The sequence below is a fragment of the Chamaea fasciata genome, unplaced genomic scaffold (assembly GCF_029207755.1).
Source record: "Chamaea fasciata isolate MVZ Bird 193981 ecotype frontalis unplaced genomic scaffold, bChaFas1.0.hap1 SCAF_1, whole genome shotgun sequence".
NCBI lineage: Eukaryota > Metazoa > Chordata > Aves > Passeriformes > Sylviidae > Chamaea > Chamaea fasciata.
This window is the reverse complement of record NW_027094086.1, coordinates 1,052,491-1,072,949: the sequence shown is the minus strand read 5'-3', so window position 1 is coordinate 1,072,949 and position 20,459 is coordinate 1,052,491. Positions and strand designations below refer to the sequence as shown.

Sequence of the window (20,459 nt, the reverse complement as noted above, 5' to 3'; positions counted from 1 at the left end):
GGGAGGGGACAGGGAAAGGGGACAGGACACGGGGACAGCCGGGACGGGGGAAAGGACGGGGAATCGCGGCTGGAAAAAGGGTAAAATGCGGGAACTTGGGGGAGATTTGGGGGAATTGGGGCTGGAAGAGGGAAAATCAGGGATATTTGGGGGAAATTTGGGGGAAATGGGGTTGGGAAAAGGGGTAATGGGGAAAATTTGGGGGGAATTTGGGGAAAATTTGGGGGAATTGGGGCTGGAAATGGGATAAGGGGGGAAATTGAGGGAAATGGAGCAGGGAAAAGGATAAAATGGGGGAAATTTGGGGGAATTGGGGCTGGAAAAAGGGGAAATGGGGGAAATTTGGGGGGAATTTGGGGGAAATTTGGGGGAAATTTGGGGAAAATGGGGTTGGAAATGGGAAAATGGGGAAAATCGAGGGGAAATGGGGCGGGAATTGGGGAAGGGAATGGGATAATGGGGAAATTTGGGGGAAATTTGGGGGAGATTTGGGGGAATTGGGGCTGGAAAAGGGAAAATCAGGGATATTTGGGGGAAATTTGGGGGAAATGGGGTTGGGAAAAGGGGTAATGGGGAAAATTTGGGGGGAATTTGGGGAAAATGGGGTTGGAAAAAGGGGAAATGGGGGAAATTTGGGGGAAATTTGGGGAAAATTTGGGGGAATTGGGGCTGGAAAAGGGAAAATCAGGGAAATTTGGGGGAAATGGGGCTGGAAATGGGGTTCAAAAAGGGGAAATGGGGGAAATTTGGGAGAATTTGGGCTGGAAATGAGACAGTGGGGGAAATTTGGGGGAATTGCAGCAGGAAATGGGATAATGAGGGAAATTTGGGGGAAATGGAGCAGGGAAAGGGCTAAAATGGGGAAAATTTGGGGAATTTCGGCAGGAATTTGGGCTGGAAATGGGATAAGGGAAATTTGGGGGAAATTTGGGGAAAATGAGGTTGGAAAAGGGATATTGGGGGAAATTGGGGCTGGAAATGGGAAAATGAGGGAAATTTGGGGGGAAATTTGGGGGAATCGGGGCTGGAAAATGGATAATGAGGTGATTTTGGGGGAAACGGGGCAGGGATTGGGGTTGGGAGTGGGATAATGGGGAAATTTGGGGCAAATTTGGGGGAAATTTGGGGAAATTTGGGGGAAATTTGGGGGAAATTTGGGGGAAATTTGGGGGAAATTTGGGGGAATTGGGGCTGGAAATGGGAAAATCAGGGAAATTTGGGGGGAATGCGGGGAAAATGGGGTTGGAAATGGGATAATTGGGAAAATTTGGGGGAAATGGGGCCGGAATTGGGGCAGTGCCCAGGACAGCGCGGTGTCCCCGTGTCCCCGTGTCCCCATGTCCCCCGTGTCCCCGTGTCCCCGTGTCCCCGTGTCCCCGTGTTCCCGTGTCCCCCGTGTCCCCCGTGTCCCCGTGTCCCCGTGTCCCCGTGTCCCCGTGTCCCCCATGTCACCCGTGTCCCTCGTGTCACGTGGCGCAGGGACCGGGCGGGGCCCTAATGATTAACCCGGAGCCCAAATCATTAATTAACCCGGAGCCCAAATCATTAATTAACCCGGGCCCTTCCCACAGGGCCGCGCTTCCATGGATCCCGATCCCGATCCCGATCCCGATCCTGATCCCAACCCCGATCCCGATCCCGATCCCGATCCCGATCCCGACCCCGCCCTGGCGGCCCCGCCCCCCGCGGGGGACAGCGATGTCCCCACGGCTGCGGTGACACCTCGGCGGGAGGGGGACGGGGACATGGCGGAGGAGCCGGCACCGGTGAGACCCCGAGGGGACGCCTGGGGACATTGGGGACACCTGGGGACACCTGGGGACACCTGGGGACAGCCAGGGGACATTGAGGACACCTGGGGACATCTGGGGACATTGGGGACACCTGGGGACACCTGGGGACAGCCAGGGGACATTGAGGACACCTGGGGACACCTGGGGACACCTGGGGACAGCCAGGGGACATTGAGGACACCTGGGGACATCTGGGGACATTGGGGACACCTGGGGACACCTGGGGACAGCCAGGGGACATTGAGGACACCTGGGGACATCTGGGGACATTGGGGACACCTGGGGACACCTGGGGACACCTGGAGATATTGGGGACATTGGGGACACCTGGGGACATTGGGAACACCTGGGGATATTGGGGACATTGGGGACACCTGGGGACACCTGGGGATATTGGGGACACCTGGGGACACCTGGGGACACCTGGGGACACCTGGGGACATTGGGGACACCTGGGGACACCTGGGGACACCTGGGGACAGCCAGGGGACGCCTGGGGACACCTGGGGACACCTGGGAACACTCAGGGGACACCTGGGGACAGCCAGAGGAGGCCTGGGGACATTGGGGACACTCAGGGGACACCTGGGAACACCTGGGGACATTGGGGACACCTGGGGACAGCCAGGGGACACTCAAGGGACACTCAGGGACACCCAAATGTCCCCAAAACCACTCAGGTGTCCCCAAGGCCACCCAGAGACCTCCAAAGTCACCCAAATGTCCCCAAGGCCACCCAGGTGTCCCCAGTTCCTGTCCCCAAATTCCCACCCCGGAATTCCCCCTGGGATTTTTGGGGACAGGGGAGAGGGGACACGGCAGTGACGTCACTTTTGTCCCCAAGGCCGTCCTCGATGTCACCCAGGGCCACCCCGAGGGCCACCAGGCGCCTCAGGGTTTGGGATTTGGGGGGATTTGGGGGGATTTGGGGGAATTTTTTGGGATTTGGGGGATTTTTGGGGATGGTGGTGACGTCACTTTTGTCCCCAAGGCCGTCCTCGATGCCACCCAGGGCCACCCCGAGGGCCACCAGGCGCCCGAATTCCTGCGGCAGGTCACGGGAAAATCCCGGCGGAAGGGCTGGGGAGTTTGGGGGAGTTCGGGGATTTGGGGGATTTTTGGAGATTTTGGGGATTTTGGGGGATTTGGGGGATTATTTTGGGATTTGGGGGATTTGGAGGGATTTGCGGGGGATTTGGGGGGATTTCAGGGATTTTTGTAGAATTTGGGGATTTGGGGGGATTTGGGGGATTGTTTTTTTATTTTGGGGATTTGGGGGATTTTTTGGGATTATTTGGGGATTTTTTGGGATTATTTTGGGATTTGGGGGATTTTGGGGATTTTGGGGGGATTTTGGGGGAATTTTTGGGATTTTTGGGGGACTTTTTGGGATTTTTTTGGGGATTTTGGGGGGATTTTAAGGATTGTAGGAATTTTGGGGGATTTGGGGGATTTTTAGGGATTATTTTGATTTTGGGGGATTTGGGGGGATTTTTGTAGAATTTGGGGGTTTTTGGGGATTTGGGGGATTTTTATTTATTTTGATTTTGGGCGTTTTGGGGATTTTTTGGGATTTAGGGGATTTTTTTTAAATTTTGGGAAATTTTTGGGAATTATTTTTTGGGGGGGGATTTTTATTTGGGATTTTTGAGATTTGGGGGGATTTTTGGGATTTTTTGGGGGGGATTTTCGGGAACTGGGGACAGCGGTGTCCCCGCAGGTGGCCGCGGTCTGCGCCTACCCCGCGCTCCTGGACAGCGACAGAATTCCCGAAAATGTGAAGGAACGGGCGAGACGGATCCTAAAGGAGCTGCAGGGAGGGAGCGCAGGTGGGCTTGGGGATTTGGGGATTTGGGATATGGGATTTGGGATATGGGAATTTGGGGAGGGAATTTTTTGGGATTTTGGGAAATGAGGGGATTGAATTCTTGGGAAATTTTGGGGAATCTCGGGAATGGAATCTTCGGGGATTTCGGAAATTGCATTCTTGGGAGTTTTGGGAATGGAATTTTGGAGAATTTGGGGAGTTCCTGGAATTTTGGGGGGAATTTTGGGAAATTTTTTTTTTTTTAAATTTAAAAATTTAAAAATAGGGGATCCGGGATAACGGGATTTGGGATTTGGGACAGACCCAGGACAATCCCAGGGATCAATCCGGGGATCAATCCCGGGATCAATCCAGGCCAATCCCGTGGAATTCCCGCCCAGGTTCCTATAACCTGGAGTACGTCATGGGCCCGGTGGCCGCGCGCGTGTCCCGGTTCCTGTCCCACCGCGACGGCGTCACCTGCGACCCCAAAAACGTCGTCCCCTGCTCCGGCACCGCCGCCGCCATCGTGGTGAGAGAGGGGACAGTGAGGGGACGGCCAGGGGTGGCCTTGGGGACGGCGGTGATGCCGTTGTCACCGTGGCTCTTCCATGCCTGTCCCATCTCAGTTTCATTCCGATTCCCATCCCATTTTCCCATCCCATTATCCCATCAATCCCATCAATCCCATTATCCCATAAATCCCATAAATCCCATCCTCATCCCATGCCATCCCATCATATCCTCATCCCGTTTTCCTGTTACCCCATTATCCCATTATCCCATTATCTGATTAATCCCATCCCATTGATCCCATCCCATAAATCCCAGGAATCCCATCGTTCCCATCCCATCACATCTTCATCCCATGATCCCATTGTCCTGTTATCCCATCCCACTGATCCTGACCCAGTCCATCCCACTCCATCCCATAAATCCCACAGATCCCAGAAATCCTATCCCAGTCCAATTCCATCCCACTGATCCCATCCCACCCCAATCCCCTCCCATGGAGCCCTTCCATCCCATTATCCCATTACCCCATTATCCCATTTTCCCATCCCGTCTCATCATCCCATTGATCCCATCCCCTTATCCCATTGATCCCGTTAATCCATTGATCCTGTTATCCCATTGGTCCCATTATCCCATTGATCCCATTATCTCATTATCCCATTGATCCCATTGACCCCATTAATCCCATTGATCCCATTGTCTCATCTCATTGTCCCATTGATCCCATTGACCCCATTGATCCCATTGATCCCATTGATCCCATTGACCCCATTGACTCCATTGATCCCATTGATCCCATTGACCCCATTGATCCCATTGATCCCATTATCCCATTGACCCCATTGACCCCATTGACCCCATTGACCCCATTGATCCCATTGACCCCATTGACCCAATTGATCCCATTGATCCCATTGACCCCGTTGATCCCATTGATTGCATTGACCCCATTAATCCCATTAACCCAAATAATCCCATTGACCCCATTGACCCCATTGACCCCATTGACCCCATTGACCCCATTGACCCCATTGATCCCATTGATCCCATTGACCCCATTGACCCCATTGACCCCATTGATCCCATTGACCCCATTGATCCCATTGACCCCATTGATCCCATTGATCCCATTGACCCCATTAACCCCATTGACCCCATTGATCCCATTGATCCCATTGACCCCATTGACCCCATTGACCCAATTGATCCCATTGACCCCATTGATCCCATTGATCCCATTGACCTCATTGATCCCATTGATCCCATTATCTCATTATCCCATTGATCCCATTGACCCCATTAATCCCATTGATCCCATTGTCTCATCTCATTGTCCCATTGATCCCATTGACCCCATTGATCCCATTGATCCCATTGACCCCATTGATCCCATTGATCCCATTGACCCCATTGATCCCATTGATCCCCTTATCCCATTGACCCCATTGATCCCATTGACCCCATTGACCCCATAGATCCCATTGATCCCATTGACCCCATTGACCCCATTGACCCCATTGATCCCATTGACCCCATTGACCCCGTTGATCCCATTGATTGCATTGACCCCATTAATCCCATTAACCCAAATAATCCCATTGACCCCATTGATCCCATTGACCCCATTGACCCCATTGACCCAATTGACCCCATTGACCCCATTGATCCCATTGACCCAATTGATCCCATTGACCCCATTGACCCCATTGACCCCATTGATCCCATTGACCCCATTGATCCCATTGACCCAATTGACCCCATTGACCCCATTGATCCCATTGACCCCATTGATCCCATTGACCCCATTGATCCCATTGACCCCATTGACCCCATTGATCCCATTGACCCAATTGATCCCATTGACCCCATTGATCCCATTGACCCCATTGATCCCATTGACCCCATTGACCCCATTGATCCCATTGACCCAATTGACCCCACTGACCCTATTGACCCCATTGATCCCATTGACCCCATTGATCCCATTGACCGAATTGATCCCATTGACCCCATTGACCCCATTGATCCCATTGACCCCATTGATCCCATTGACCCCATTGACCCCATTGACCCCATTGATCCCATTGACCCAATTGATCCCATTGACCCCATTGATCCCATTGACCCCATTGATCCCATTCATCCCATTGACCCCATTGATCCCATTGACCCCATTGACCCCATTGATCCCATTGACCCAATTGATCCCATTGACCCCATTGACCCCATTGACCCCATTGACCCCATTGACCCCATTGACCCAATTGATCCCATTGACCCCATTGACCCCATTGATCCCATTGACCCCATTGATCCCATTGACCCCATTGACCCCATTGACCCCATTGATCCCATTGACCCAATTGATCCCATTGACCCCATTGATCCCATTGACCCCATTGACCCCATTGACCCCATTGATCCCATTGACCCCATTGACCCCATTGATCCCATTGATCCCATTGACCCCATTGACCCAATTGATCCCATTGACCCCATTGACCCCATTGACCCCATTGACCCCATTGATCCCATTGACCCAATTGATCCCATTGACCCCATTGACCCCATTGATCCCATTGACCCCATTGATCCCATTGACCCCATTGACCCCATTGACCCCATTGATCCCATTGACCCAATTGATCCCATTGACCCCATTGATCCCATTGACCCCATTGACCCCATTGACCCCATTGATCCCATTGACCCCATTGACCCCATTGATCCCATTGATCCCATTGACCCCATTGACCCAATTGATCCCATTGACCCCATTGACCCCATTGACCCCATTGATCCCATTGACCCCATTGACCCCATTGATCCCATTGACCCCATTGACCCCATTGACCCCATTGATCCCATTGACCCCATTGACCCCATTGACCCCATTGATCCCATTGACCCCATTGACCCCATTCATCCCATTGACCCCATTGATCCCATTGATCCCATTGACCCAATTGATCCCATTGACCCCATTGACCCCATTGATCCCATTGACCCCATTGATTCCATTGACCCCATTGACCCAATTGATCCCATTGACCCCATTGATCCCATTGACCCCATTGACCCCATTGACCCCATTGATCCCATTGACCCCATTGACCCCATTGATCCCATTGATGCCATTGACCCCATTGACCCAATTGATCCCATTGACCCCATTGACCCCATTGACCCCATTGACCCCATTGATCCCATTGACCCAATTGATCCCATTGACCCCATTGACCCCATTGATCCCATTGACCCCATTGATCCCATTGACCCCATTGACCCCATTGACCCCATTGATCCCATTGACCCAATTGATCCCATTGACCCCATTGATCCCATTGACCCCATTGACCCCATTGACCCCATTGATCCCATTGACCCCATTGACCCCATTGATCCCATTGATCCCATTGACCCCATTGACCCAATTGATCCCATTGACCCCATTGACCCCATTGACCCCATTGATCCCATTGACCCCATTGACCCCATTGATCCCATTGACCCCATTGACCCCATTGACCCCATTGATCCCATTGACCCCATTGACCCCATTGACCCCATTGATCCCATTGACCCCATTGACCCCATTCATCCCATTGACCCCATTGATCCCATTGATCCCATTGACCCCATTGATCCCATTGACCCCATTGACCCCATTGACCCCATTGACCCCATTGATCCCATTGACCCCATTGATTCCATTGACCCCATTGACCCCATTGACCCCATTGATCCCATTGACCCAATTGATCCCATTGACCCCATTGATCCCATTGACCCCATTGACCCCATTGATCCCATTGACCCCATTGACCCCATTGATCCCATTGATCCCATTGACCCCATTGACCCAATTGATCCCATTGACCCCATTGACCCCATTGACCCCATTGATCCCATTGACCCCATTGACCCCATTGATCCCATTGACCCCATTGACCCCATTGACCCCATTGATCCCATTGACCCCATTGATCCCATTACCCCATTACCCCATTGATCCCATTATCCCACTGACCCCATTGACCCCGCTGACCCCATCCATCCCCCCGTTCAGGACGTGCTGTCGCTGTTCCGTCAGCCGCTGCCGGCGCTGCCCGCGGGGGTTCTGGTGCCGGTGCCGGGCCCGGCGCTGTGCGCGGCGGCCGCGGGGCCGGCGGGGGCCGTGCCCGTCCCGTACCCGCTGGACGCGGCCCGGGGCCGGGCCCCGGACGTGGCGGCGCCGCACCGGGAGCCGCGGGGAGCGCGGGGCCGCTGCCGGCCCGCCGTGCTCTGGGTGCTCAACCCCGGGGACCCCACGGGTCAGCGAGCGAGCGAGCGCGGGGGGCGGCGCCGGGACCCCGCGGGGGAGGGAGCGCGGGCGGCGCCGGGACTCGGGGCCCGCGGGGGGCTGGCCCCGCCCGTGTGGCCCCGCCCCTGGCTGTCCCCGGGTGTCCCCTGGGTGGGTGTCCCCGGGTGTACCCTGGGTGTCCCCCGGGTGTCCCCTGGGTGTCCCCCGGGTGTCCCCCGGGTGAGTGTCCCCTGGGTGTCCGCAAAGTGTCCCCTGGGTGTCCCCTAGGTGTCCCCTGGATGTCCCCTGGATGTCCCCGGGTGTCCCCTGAGTGAGTGTCCCCCGGGTGTCCCCTGGGTGTGTGTCCCCTGGGTGTCCCCTGGGTGTCCCCGGGGTGTCCCCTGGGTGTCCCCTGGGTGTCCCCGGGTGTCCCCTGAGTGAGTGTCCCCTGGGTGTCCCCTGGGTGTCCCCTGGGTGTCCCCTGTGTGCCCCCCGGGTGTCCCCTGGGTGTCCCCTGTGTGCCCCCCGGGTGTCCCCTGGGTGTCCCCGGGGTGTCCCCTGGGTGTCCCCCGGGTGTCCCCTGGGTGTCCCCGGGTGTCCCCTGGGTGTCCCTGGGTGTCCCCGGGGTGTCCCCTGGGTGTCCCCGGGTGTCCCCTGGGTGTCCCCTGGGTGTCCCTGGGTGTCCCCTGGGTGTCCCCGGGTGTCCCCTGGGTGTCCGCTCGGTGTCCCCTGGGTGTCCCCTGGGTGTCCCCTGGGTGTCCCCTGGGTGTCCCCGGGTGTCCCCTGAGTGTCCCCTGTGTGTCCCCGGGTGTCCCCTGGGTGTCCCCTGGGTGTCCCCTGGGTGTCCCCGGGTGTCCCCTTGGTGTCCCCTGAGTGAGTGTCCCCTGGGTGTCCCCTGGGTGTCCCCTGGGTGTGCCCCGGGTGTCCCCTTGGTGTCCCCTGGGTGTCCCCGGGTGTCCCCTGGGTGTCCCCTTGGTGTCCCCTGGGTGTCCCCGGGTGTCCCCGGGTGTCCCCGGGCGAGTGTCCCCTGGGTGTCCGCAGGTCACGTGCTCAGTGTCGCCCTCATGCGGGCGCTGCTGCTGCTGGCGGCCGAGGAGTCGCTGCTGCTGCTGGCGGCCGAGGTCAGCGGGGCGGGGACGGGACCGCGCTCCGGGGGGGGATTTGGGGGGATTTCGGGAAAAGTTTTTGGGAATTTTCAGGGGAATTTTGGGGGATTTATTGGGATTTTTGGGGGGATTTTTTTGAGAATTTTTGGGATTTTTTAGGTTTGTTTTTTTTTAATTTTGGAGGGATTTTTTCGAGGATTTTTTTTGAAATTTCGGGGGATTTTTTTTTGCCGGGGGGCGGTTTGGGGGATCTTTTGGGGAATTTTGGGGAATTTTTCGGGGAATTTTGGAGAATTTTGGGGAATTTTGGGGGGGGAATTTGGGGGATTTTTGAGAATTTTTTGGGATATTTTTGGGGGGGATTTTGGGGGGATTTTTATAAGATTTTTTTTGGGAATTTTTGGAGTCGCTGCTGCTGCTGGCGGACGAGGTCACAGGGGAATTTTGGGGGGTTTTGGGGTTTTTTTCGGAGGAGGGGTTTGGGATTTTTGGGGGATTGTTTTAGGATTTTGGGGAGGGGGAGGGTTTGGGAATTTTTCGGGATTTTGGGGGGATTTTTTGGAGATTTTGGGGGGGGTTTTTAGGGGAATTTTGGGGGGATTGGGGATTTCTTTGGGGATTTTTGTGAGATTTTGGGGGGGATGTTTGGGGTATTTTTGGGGGGGAAGTTTTGGGGAGTGTTTGGCAATTTTGGGGGGAATTTTTGGGAATTTCGGGGGGTATTTTTGGGGATTTTGGGGGGGATTTTGGGGGATTTTCTGGGAATTTTTTGGGAATTTTTGAGGGATTTTTTTGGGATTTTGGGGGGCGTTTGGGGGGAACTTTTTGGGATATTTTGGGGATATTTTTCGGATTTTTTCGGGATTTTTGGGGGGACTTTTCGGGATTTTTGGGGATTTTTTTTTTTTTTTTTGGTTTTGGGGCTTTTTGGGGGGATTTTTTGGGATTTTGGTGGATGAAGTGAGTGGGAACTACGGGGAGGGGATGGGGTTAGAGGGGAATTTTGGGGGTTTTGAGGAGATTTTTTGGGAAAAGTTTTGGGATTTTTTTGGATTTTGGGGATTTTGTGGGGGATTTTTGGCGATTTTTTATAGGATTTGGGGAGGATTTTATGGGATTTTTGGGATTTTGGGGGGAACTTCGGGGATTTTTTTGGATTTTCTGGGGAGATCTTTTTGGGATTTTGGGGGATTTTTGAAGGAATTTTGGGGGATTTGGGGGGATTTTGGGGGGAAATTTTTGGGAGAATTTGGGGGGGGAATTTTGGGGATTTTTTGGGGATTTTTTTTTGGGATTTGGGTATTTTTTGGGGGGGATTTTTTTGGATTTTGGCGGACGAGGTGAGCAGGACCGGGGGAACGGGACGACGGGAGAACGGGAACGGGTAGAATTTCTGGGCAGAATTTTTCCAGGTTGAATTTTTTGGGGGGAATTCCCATTTTTTCCGGGAATCTTTTCCCCAAATCCCCTCCGCAGGTTCACCAGGATCTGGCGTTCTCCCCCGATCACCCCTTCCTGTCCTTCCGGCGCGTCCTGGCCGAGCTGGGGCCCCCGCTGGACACCAGCGTCCAGATCATCTCCACCTACTCCCTTTCCAGTGGCATCGCGGGGTGAGACAGAATTCCCAAAAAAAAAAATCCCAAAAAGTCACCAAAAAAATCACCAAAAGTTCCCCAAAAAATCCCACAAAAAATCCCCCAAAAAATATCCCCCCAAAAAATTCCCAAAAATTCCCCCCCAAAAAATCCCCAATCAAAAAAAAATCCCCCCAAAATTGCCAAAAAAGCCCCAAATTTCCCCCAAAATTCTCCAAAAAATCAAAAAAAATCCCCCCCAAAAATTCCCCCAAATTTCTCAAAAATTCCCCTCAAAAATCCCCAAAATCCAAAAAAAAAATCCCCCCAAAAAATCCCCAAAATCAAAAAAAATACCCCCCCAAATTCCCCAAAATCAAAAAGAAATCCCCCCCAAATCCCCCAGATTTCTCAAGAATTCCCCCCAAAAATTCCCCCCATTCCCCAAAAAATCCCTATATATTCCCAAAAAAATCCCCCCAAACCCCCAAAATTCCCCCAAAAGATCCCCCAAAAATCCCCCAAAATAAAAAATTCCCCTCAAAAATCCCCAGAAAATAATAAAAAAAATCTCCCGAATTTCTCAAAAAATCCCCCAAAGATCCCCAAAATCCCAAAAAGATCCCCAGATACTCCCCAAAAAACCCAAAAATCCCCCAAATGTCTCAAAAATTACCCCCAAAAATCCCCAGAATCCAAAAAAAAATCCCCATATATTCCCATTAAAAAAATCCCCCAAAATTCCCCCCAAAATTCCCCCAAAATTAAAAAAAAATCTCCCAAAAAATCCTAAAAAAAAATCAGAAAACTTTTCCTCAAAATATCCCCCAAAGAATCCCCAAAAGATAAAAAAAATCTCCAAAAATCGCCCTAAAACATCCCCAAAAATTCCCCCAAAACATCCCCAAAAATCCCCCCAAAACATCCCCAAAAATCCCCCCAAAACATCCCCAAAAATCCCAAAATATCCCCAAAAATTTCCCCAAAAAATTGCAAAAAAAAAATCCCCCCCAAATTTGACCCCCAAATCTCCAAAATTCAAAAAAAAAATACCCCCAAAATCCCCCAAATTTCTCAAAAAATCCCAAAAAAATCCCCATAGAGTCTCAAAAAAAACCCCCAAAAAATCTAAAAAAAAATTTCCCAAATTTCTCAAAAATTCCCCCTAAAAATCCCCATATATTAAAAAAAATTAAAAATCCCCCCCAAAATAATCCAGAACATCCCAAAAAAGCCCCGCAAATTTCTCAAAAATTCCCCCCAAAAATCCCCCCAAAATCCCTCCCAAAATCCTCAAAAAATCCAAAAAAAATCCCCCCAAAATTCCGAAAAAATCCCTAAAAAAATCCCTAAAAAATCCCCCTCCCAAATCCCCCAACCCCCCCCCCCCTTCCAGAAAAATCATGGAATTTCCCTGGAATTCCGTGTGGCAGGGGCGGGGCCCGGGCGGGCTTCCTGTCGCTGGTGAACGTGGAGCGGAGCGTCCTGCGGGAATTCCACACCTGGGGGCTCTCGGTGTACCCGCCCATCCTGGGCCAGGTGATGCTGGACGTGGCCGTGGAGCTGCCGGGACACGGCGATCCCGCCGCGGACGCCATGGAGGAGGTCGGGGGCGTGAAATCCCGACCCCGATCCCAATCCTAGTCCCAATCCAAATCCCAAACCCGATCCCAGTCCCAATCCTAGTTCCAGTCTAAATCCCCATCCCCGTCCCAGTCCCAATCTAAATCCTGATCCCGATCCCAGTCCCAATCCTAGTTCCAATCTAGATCTCGATCCCAGTCCCAATCCTAGTTCCAATTCAAATCCAAATCCCGATCCCAGTCCCAATCCTAGTTCCAATTCAAATCCCGATCCCAGTCCCAATCCTAGTTCCAGTCTAAATCCCCATCCCAGTCCCAATCTAAATCCTGATCCCGATCCCAGTCCCAATCCTAGTTCCAATCCAAATCCCGATCCCAGTCCCAATCCTAGTTCCAATCCAAATCCCGATCCCAGTCCCAATCCTAGTTCCAAGCTAAATCCCCATCCCCATCCCAGTCCCAATCCTAGTTCCAATCTAGATCTCGATCCCAGTCCCAATCCTAGTTCCAATCCAAATCCCGATCCCGATCCCAGTCCCAATCCTAGTTCCAATCTAAATCCCGATCCCGATCCCAGTCCCAATCCTAGTTCCAATCCAAATCCTGATCCCAGTCCCAATCCTAGTTCCAATCTAAATCCCGATCCCGATCCCAGTCCCAATCCTAGTTCCAATCCAAATCCCGATCCCAGTCCCAATCCTAGTTCCAGTCTAAATCCTGATCTCAGTCCCAATCCTAGTCCCAATCTAAATCCCCATCCCAGTCCCAATCCTAGTTCCAATCCAAATCCCGATCCCAGTCCCAATCCTAGTCCCAATCTAAATCCAAATCCCCATCCCAGTCCCAATCCTAGTTCCAATCCAAATCCCCATCCCAGTCCCAATCCTAGTTCCAATCCAAATCCCCATCCCAGTCCCAATCCTAGTTCCAATCCAAATCCCCATCCCAGTCCCAATCATAGTTCCAATCTAAATCCTGATCCCGATCCCAGTCCCAATCCTAGTTCCAATCTAGATCCCGATCCCAGTCCCAATCCTAGTTCCAATCTAGATCCCGATCCCAGTCCCAATCCTAGTTCCAGTCTAAATCCTGATCCCGATCCCAGTCCCAGTCCTAGTTCCAATCTAAATCCTGATCCCAGTCCCAATCCTAGTTCCAATCCAAATCCCGATCCCAGTCCCAATCCTAGTTCCAATCCAAATCCCGATCCCAGTCCCAATCCTAGTTCCAATCTAAATCCCGATCCCGATCCCAGTCCCAATCCTAGTTCCAATCCAAATCCCCATCCCAGTCCCAATCCTAGTTCCAATCCAAATCCCGATCCCAGTCCCAATCCTAGTTCCAGTCTAAATCCCGATCCCGATCCCAGTCCCAATCCTAGTTCCAATCCAAATCCCCATCCCAGTCCCAATCCTAGTTCCAATCCAGATCCCGATCCCAGTCCCAATCATAGTTCCAATCTAAATCCTGATCCCGATCCCAGTCCCAATCCTAGTTCCAATCTAGATCCCGATCCCAGTCCCAATCCTAGTTCCAATCCAAATCCCGATCCCAGTCCCAATCCTAGTTCCAATCCAAATCCCGATCCCAGTCCCAATCCTAGTTCCAATCTAAATCCTGATCCCGATCCCAGTCCCAGTCCTAGTTCCAATCTAAATCCTGATCCCGATCCCAGTCCCAATCCTAGTTCCAATCTAGATCCCGATCCCAGTCCCAATCCTAGTTCCAATCCAAATCCCGATCCCAGTCCCAATCCTAGTTCCAATCTAAATCCTGGTCCCGATCCCAGTCCTAGTTCCAATCCAAATCCCGATCCCAGTCCCAATCCTAGTTCCAATCCAAATCCCGATCCCGATCCTAGTTCCAATCTAAATCCCGATCCTGATCCATGTCCCAGTCCTAGTTCCAATCCAAATCCCAATCCGGATCCCAGTCCCAATCCTAGTTCCAATCCAAATCCCGATCCCAGTCCCAATCCTAGTTCCAATCCCAATCCGGATCCCAGTCCCAATCCTAGTTCCAATCCAAATCCCGATCCCCATCCCATCAGTCCCATCAATTCCGTCAATCCCTACCTCAAGAGCATTCATTTATCCCATTATCCCATTAACTCATCCCATTATCCCAGTACCCTATTATCCCAGTATCCCAGTATCCCAGTATCCCAATCCCATTACCCCATTATCCAATTATCCCATTATCCCAATCCAAATCCCATTATCCCATTACCACATTATCGCATTATCCCATTACCCCATTACCCCATTATCCCATTATCCCATTATCCCATTATCCCATTACCCCAATCCCATTATCCCCATATCACAGTGTCCCATTATCCCAATCCCAATCCCAATTCCATTGTCCCATTGTCCCATTGTCCCATTGTCCCATTGTCCCATCCTATCCCAGTCCCATCCCACTCCAATCCTATCCCATTAATCCCATCCCATTCCATCCCATTATCCCGTTATTCCTCCATCATTATGCCAATCGCAGTCGCCATTCCAATCTCATCAATCTCAACACTGTTAATCCCATTAATCCCATTAATCCCATTAATTCCATTAATCCCGTTAATCCCATTAATCCCGTTAATCCCGTTAATCCCGTTAATCCAAATAATCCCGTTAATCCCGTTAATCCCAACCCCCATTAATCGGAATCCCTACAATCCCAATCCCACCAATCCCATTATTCAATCAATCCAATGCAAATCAATCCCATTATCCCGGCCCATTGTCCCAATCCCGTCAGTCTCAATAATCCCAATCCCATTAATTCCAACCCCATTATCCCATAAATCCCAATCCCATAAATCACAATCCCATTAATAATCCCAATCCCATTATTAATCCCAATGCTGATATTGATCCCAATGCCATCAATCCCAATCCCATTATCCCATCATCCAATTATCCCATTATCCCACTTTCCCATGTTTATCCCATTAATTCCCCCATTAATGACCCCATTAATGACCCCATTATTTCCCCCATTAATGATCCCATTAATGATCCCATTAATGACACCATTAATTCCCCATTAATGCCCCCATTAATTCCTCCATTAATGCCCTCATTAATACCCCATTAATACCCCCATTAATTCCCCCATTAATGCCCCCATTAATTAATTCCCCCATTAATGCTCTCATTAATTCCCCATTAATACCCCATTAATTCCCCCATTGACTCCCCCATTAATTCCCCCATTAATTCCCCATTAATGACCCCATTAATTAATTCCCCCCTTAATTCCCCAATTAATTCCCCATTAATTCCCCCATTAACTCCCACATTGATGACCCCATTGTTGCCCCCATTAACTCCCCATTAACCCCCCATTAATCCCCCATTATTCCCCCATTAATTGATCCCCCCTTAATTACCGCCCCGCTAATTGCTGCCGCACGAATCCCGCAGCACCGGCGCGGGCTGCGCGCGGCTCTGGCCGCCAACGCCCGGCGGCTCCAGCGGGTTCTGGGCCGCGCCCCCGGGATCCGGTGCCCGGCCCCGGCCGGGGGTCCCCGCGCCTTCCCCCGCGTCCGGATCCCGGGACAGTGGGGACACTGGGGGACACTGGGGACACTGCGGGGACACTGCGGGGACACTGCGGGGACACTGCGGGGACACTGCGGGGACACTGCGGGGACACTGCGGGACACTGGGGACACTGCGGGACACTGGGGACACTGCGGGACACTGGGGGACACTGCGGGGACACTGCGGGACACTGGGGACACTGCGGGACACTGGGGACACTGCGGGGACACTGGGGACACTGCGGGGACACTGCGGGGACACTGCGGGGACACTGCGGGGACACTGCGGGACACTGCGGGGACACTGCGGGGACACTGCGGGGACACTGGGGACACTGCGGGGACACTGCGGGGACACTGCGGGGACACTGGGGACACTGCGGGGACACTGGGGACACTGCGGGGACACTGTGGGGACACTGCGGGGACACTGGGGACACTGGGGACACTGGGGACACTGCGGGGACACGGGGACACTGCGGGGACACTGCGGGGACAGCGGGGATGGGACAGCGGGGACACCAGGGACAGCGACACTCCGGGGGGGACAGGGGCCACCGGGGGGTGACAGGGACACACCAGGGGGACACTGGGGGGTCAGGGGAACCCTCTGGTGTGGGACAAGGGACACCCTGGGGACACCCATGGGACACCCTTGGGGACACCCCGGGGACACTGTGGATGTCCAGGCCACTTTGGGGCCACGGGGACACCTGGGGATGGCCCTGGGGACACCCTGCGGCCATGGGGACACCCTGGGGACACCCTGGGGACACCCTGGGGACACCCTGCGGCCATGGGGACACCCTGGGGACACCCTGGGGACACCCTGGGGACACCCTGGGGACCCCCGGGGCCCCCGGGGCCGAGGCCGTGGCGGTGTCCCCGTGTCACCCCCGGTGCCCCGGGCAGGCGCTGGGCCTGGAGCCCGACGTCTTCTTCTGCCGGGAGCTGGAGGAGGCCACGGGGCTGCTGGTGACACCGGGGAGCCACTTCGGGCTGGGCGGGGACAGCGGCCACCGGGGGTACGCCTGGGGACACCGGGGGGACGGGGGACACTGGGGGGCAGGGGGACACTGGGGACACCGGGGGGACGGGGGACACTGGGGACACTGGGGACACTGGGGGGACAGGGGGACACTGGGGACACCGGGGGGACGGGGGACACTGGGGACACTGGGGGGACGGGGGGACACCGGGGACACTGGGGACACTGGGGACACCGGGGGGACGGGGGGACACTGGGGACACCGGGGGGACGGGGGGACACTGGGGACACTGGGGACACCGGGGGGACGGGGGGACACTGGGGACACCGGGGGGACGGGGGGACACCAGGGACACTGGGGACACTGGGGACACTGGGGACATGGGGACACCGGGGGGACACTGGGGACACTGGGGACACTGGGGACATGGGGACACCGGGGGGACGGGGGGACACTGGGGACACTGGGGACACTGGGATATTGGGGACACTGGGGGGGACATGGGGGACATTGGGGACAGTGGGGGGGACATGGGGACATTGGGGACAGTGGGGACATTGGGGACGCTGCTGGTGGTGACACTTCGGGCTGGGCGGGGAGGGGCCACCTCGGGTACGCCTGGGGACAGCGGGGGGACACTGGGGGGACATGGGGACACTGGGGACAGTGGGGTATTTGGGACATGGAGGGGACATTGGGGACACTGGGGACACCGGGGGATGTTTGGGCCTGGGGGCCGGGGGTGGGGTTGGGTGTTGGGATTTTGGGTCTTGGATTTTGGGGTTTTGGGATTTTGGGGACGTTGGGAGTTGGGGTTTTGGGGTGTTGGAATTCTGGGTTGTTGTGATTTCGGGGTGTTGGAATGTTGGGATGTTGGAATGTTGGGATTTTGGCTGTTGGGACGTCGGGCCTTGAGGATTTGGGGATGTCGGATTCAGGGATTTGGGGGTGTTTGCGTTTGGGGATTGTTGGGATTTTTTGGTGCGTCTTGGGATTTTGGGATGTTGGGATGTTGGATTTGGGGATTTTGGGGGGTTTGGATTTCGGGATTTTTGGAGATCGGCTGTTGGAATTTTGGGATGTTGAATGTTGGGATTTTGGGATTTGGTCTTGCTCGATTTTGGGCTCGTTGGACGTCGGGATTTTGGGATGTCGCACGTTGGGATTTTGAGTGTTCGGATTCGGGGATTTTGGGATTGTTGGGATTGTTGGTGTTGGGTCTTGGATTTTGGGATGTTGGGATTTTGGGGTGTTTGGATGTTGGGATTTGGGGATTTTGGATTTGGGGCTGTTGAATGTTGGGATTTGGGGGTTTGGGGGAGTTCCGTGTCGGGATTTTGGGATTTTGGATTTGGGCATTTTGGGGTGTTTGGATTTTGGGATTGTTGGTGTTGGGTCTTGGATTTTGGGATGTTGAATGTTGGGATTTTGGGATTTGGTCTTGCTCGATTTTGGCCTTGTTGGATTTTAGGATTTTGGGATGTTGGGATGTTGCACCTTGGGATTTGTTGGTGTTGGATTTTAGGACGCTGGATGTTGGGATGTTGGAATTTTGGGGCGTTGGGATTGGTGGGGTTTTGGGATGTTGGAATTTTGGGGCGCTGGGATTGGTGGGGTTTTGGGATGTTGGAATTTTGGGGCGCTGGGATTTCGGGTTTTGGGATTTTGGGATGTTGGGATTTGGGGTGTTTGGTGTTGGATTTTGGGATGTTGAGTGTTGGAACGTTGGGATTTGGGACGTTGGGATTGTGGGGATTTTGGGACGTTGAACGTTGGGATTTTGGGGATTTGGGGAATTTGAATGTTGGGATTTCAGGTTGTCGGGAAGTTGAGATTTTGGATTTCTGAGACTTGGGAATGTTGGGAATGTTGGGAATTCGGGGATGTGGGGACTCCGGGCTGTGTCCCCAGGCTGTCCCTGCTGCTGCCGGCGCCGGTGCTGGAGCGGGCGCTGCTGCTGCTCCGCCACTTCCACGGACAATTCCTGCGGGAATTCTCCTGAGCCGGAACCGCCGGGAACCCCAAATCCCGGGAATTCCCAGCCCCGCAGCCGGGATGATCCCACGGCTGTCGGGACATGGAAAAACTTGGGAATTCCAACAGAGCGGCCACACCCACAAAATTCCCGATTGTTTTTCGGAGGCTCACGTGGGATTTGGGGGCCTGGGATTGGGATTTTTGTGGAATCAGAGAGGATTTGGGAATCGGGGATTGGGATTTGGAGTCTGGGATTGGGATTTTTGCGCAATCAGAGAGGATTTGGGAATCGGGGATTGGGATTTGGAGTCTGGGATTGGGATTTTTTTGGGAATTTGGGGTTGGGCTCAGGAAAGGGGGATTGGATTTTTTTGGGCTCCGGAAGCGAATTTGGGAATCTGGGATTGGGATTTTTGGGAATCAGGGACTGAATTTTGGGAACCGGCCACTGGAAATTGGGAATCTGGGATTGGGATTTTTGGGAATCAGGGACTGAATTTTGGGAACCGGCCACTGGCATTTGGGAATCTGGGATTGGATTTTTGGGAATCTGCCATTGGCATTTGGCGTCTGAGGTTGGATTTTGGGAATCTTCGATTGGATTTGGGAATCTGGGATTGGATTTTTTGGGCTCCGGAAGCAAATTTGGGAACCTGCCATTGGAATTTGAGGTCTGGGATTGATTTGGGAATCTGGGATTGGGATTTTTGGGAATCTGGGACTGGGATTTGGTGTCTGGGATTGGATTTTGTAGCTCTGGAAGCAAAATTGGGAACCTTGGATTGGATTTGGGAATTCGGGATTGGATTTTGGGAATCTGGGAACAAATCGGGGAATTCGGGATTTGAGTTTGGGAAACTGGGATTGGATTTTTTGGGCTCTGGAAGAGAATTTGGGAATCTGGGATTGGATTTTGGGGACCTGCCATTGGAATTTGGGGTCTGGGATCGGATTTTGGGAACCTGGAAACAAATTGGGGAATTCGGGATTGGGATTTTGGAAGCTGGGATTGGGATTGTTGGGAATTTGGGGTTGGGTTTGGGAAACTGGGATTGGATTTGGGAATTTGGGATTGGATTTTGGGACCCAGGAAGCAAATTTGGAAATCTGGGATGGGGATCTGGGAGTCTGGGATTGGGATTTTTGGGAATCTGGGACTGGATTCGGGGTCCGGGATTGGATTCTGGGGCTCTGGAAGTGAATTTGGGAATCCTGGTTTGGATTTGGGAATCTGGAAACAAATTGGGGAACACGGGATTGGGGTTGGGAATCTCGGATTGGATTAATC

The 20,459-nt window shown here is 53.2% G+C and overlaps 1 protein-coding gene across 1 annotated transcript; it reads left to right on the top strand.

Moving 5' to 3' along the window:
* The first annotated feature begins 9 nt into the window (after positions 1–9).
* LOC136303917 (alanine aminotransferase 1-like) lies at positions 10–19,297 on the top strand. Its single transcript, XM_066207633.1, has 11 exons — positions 10–80; positions 1,572–1,766; positions 2,785–2,847; positions 3,514–3,622; positions 4,002–4,132; positions 8,186–8,429; positions 9,440–9,519; positions 10,981–11,114; positions 12,512–12,683; positions 17,118–17,230; positions 19,106–19,297. The coding sequence occupies exons 2-11, from the start codon at positions 1,584–1,586 to the stop codon at positions 19,194–19,196; spliced, it is 1,320 nt and encodes a 439-aa protein (XP_066063730.1). The 5' UTR covers positions 10–80; positions 1,572–1,583; the 3' UTR covers positions 19,197–19,297.
* The last annotated feature ends 1,162 nt before the right edge of the window (positions 19,298–20,459 follow it).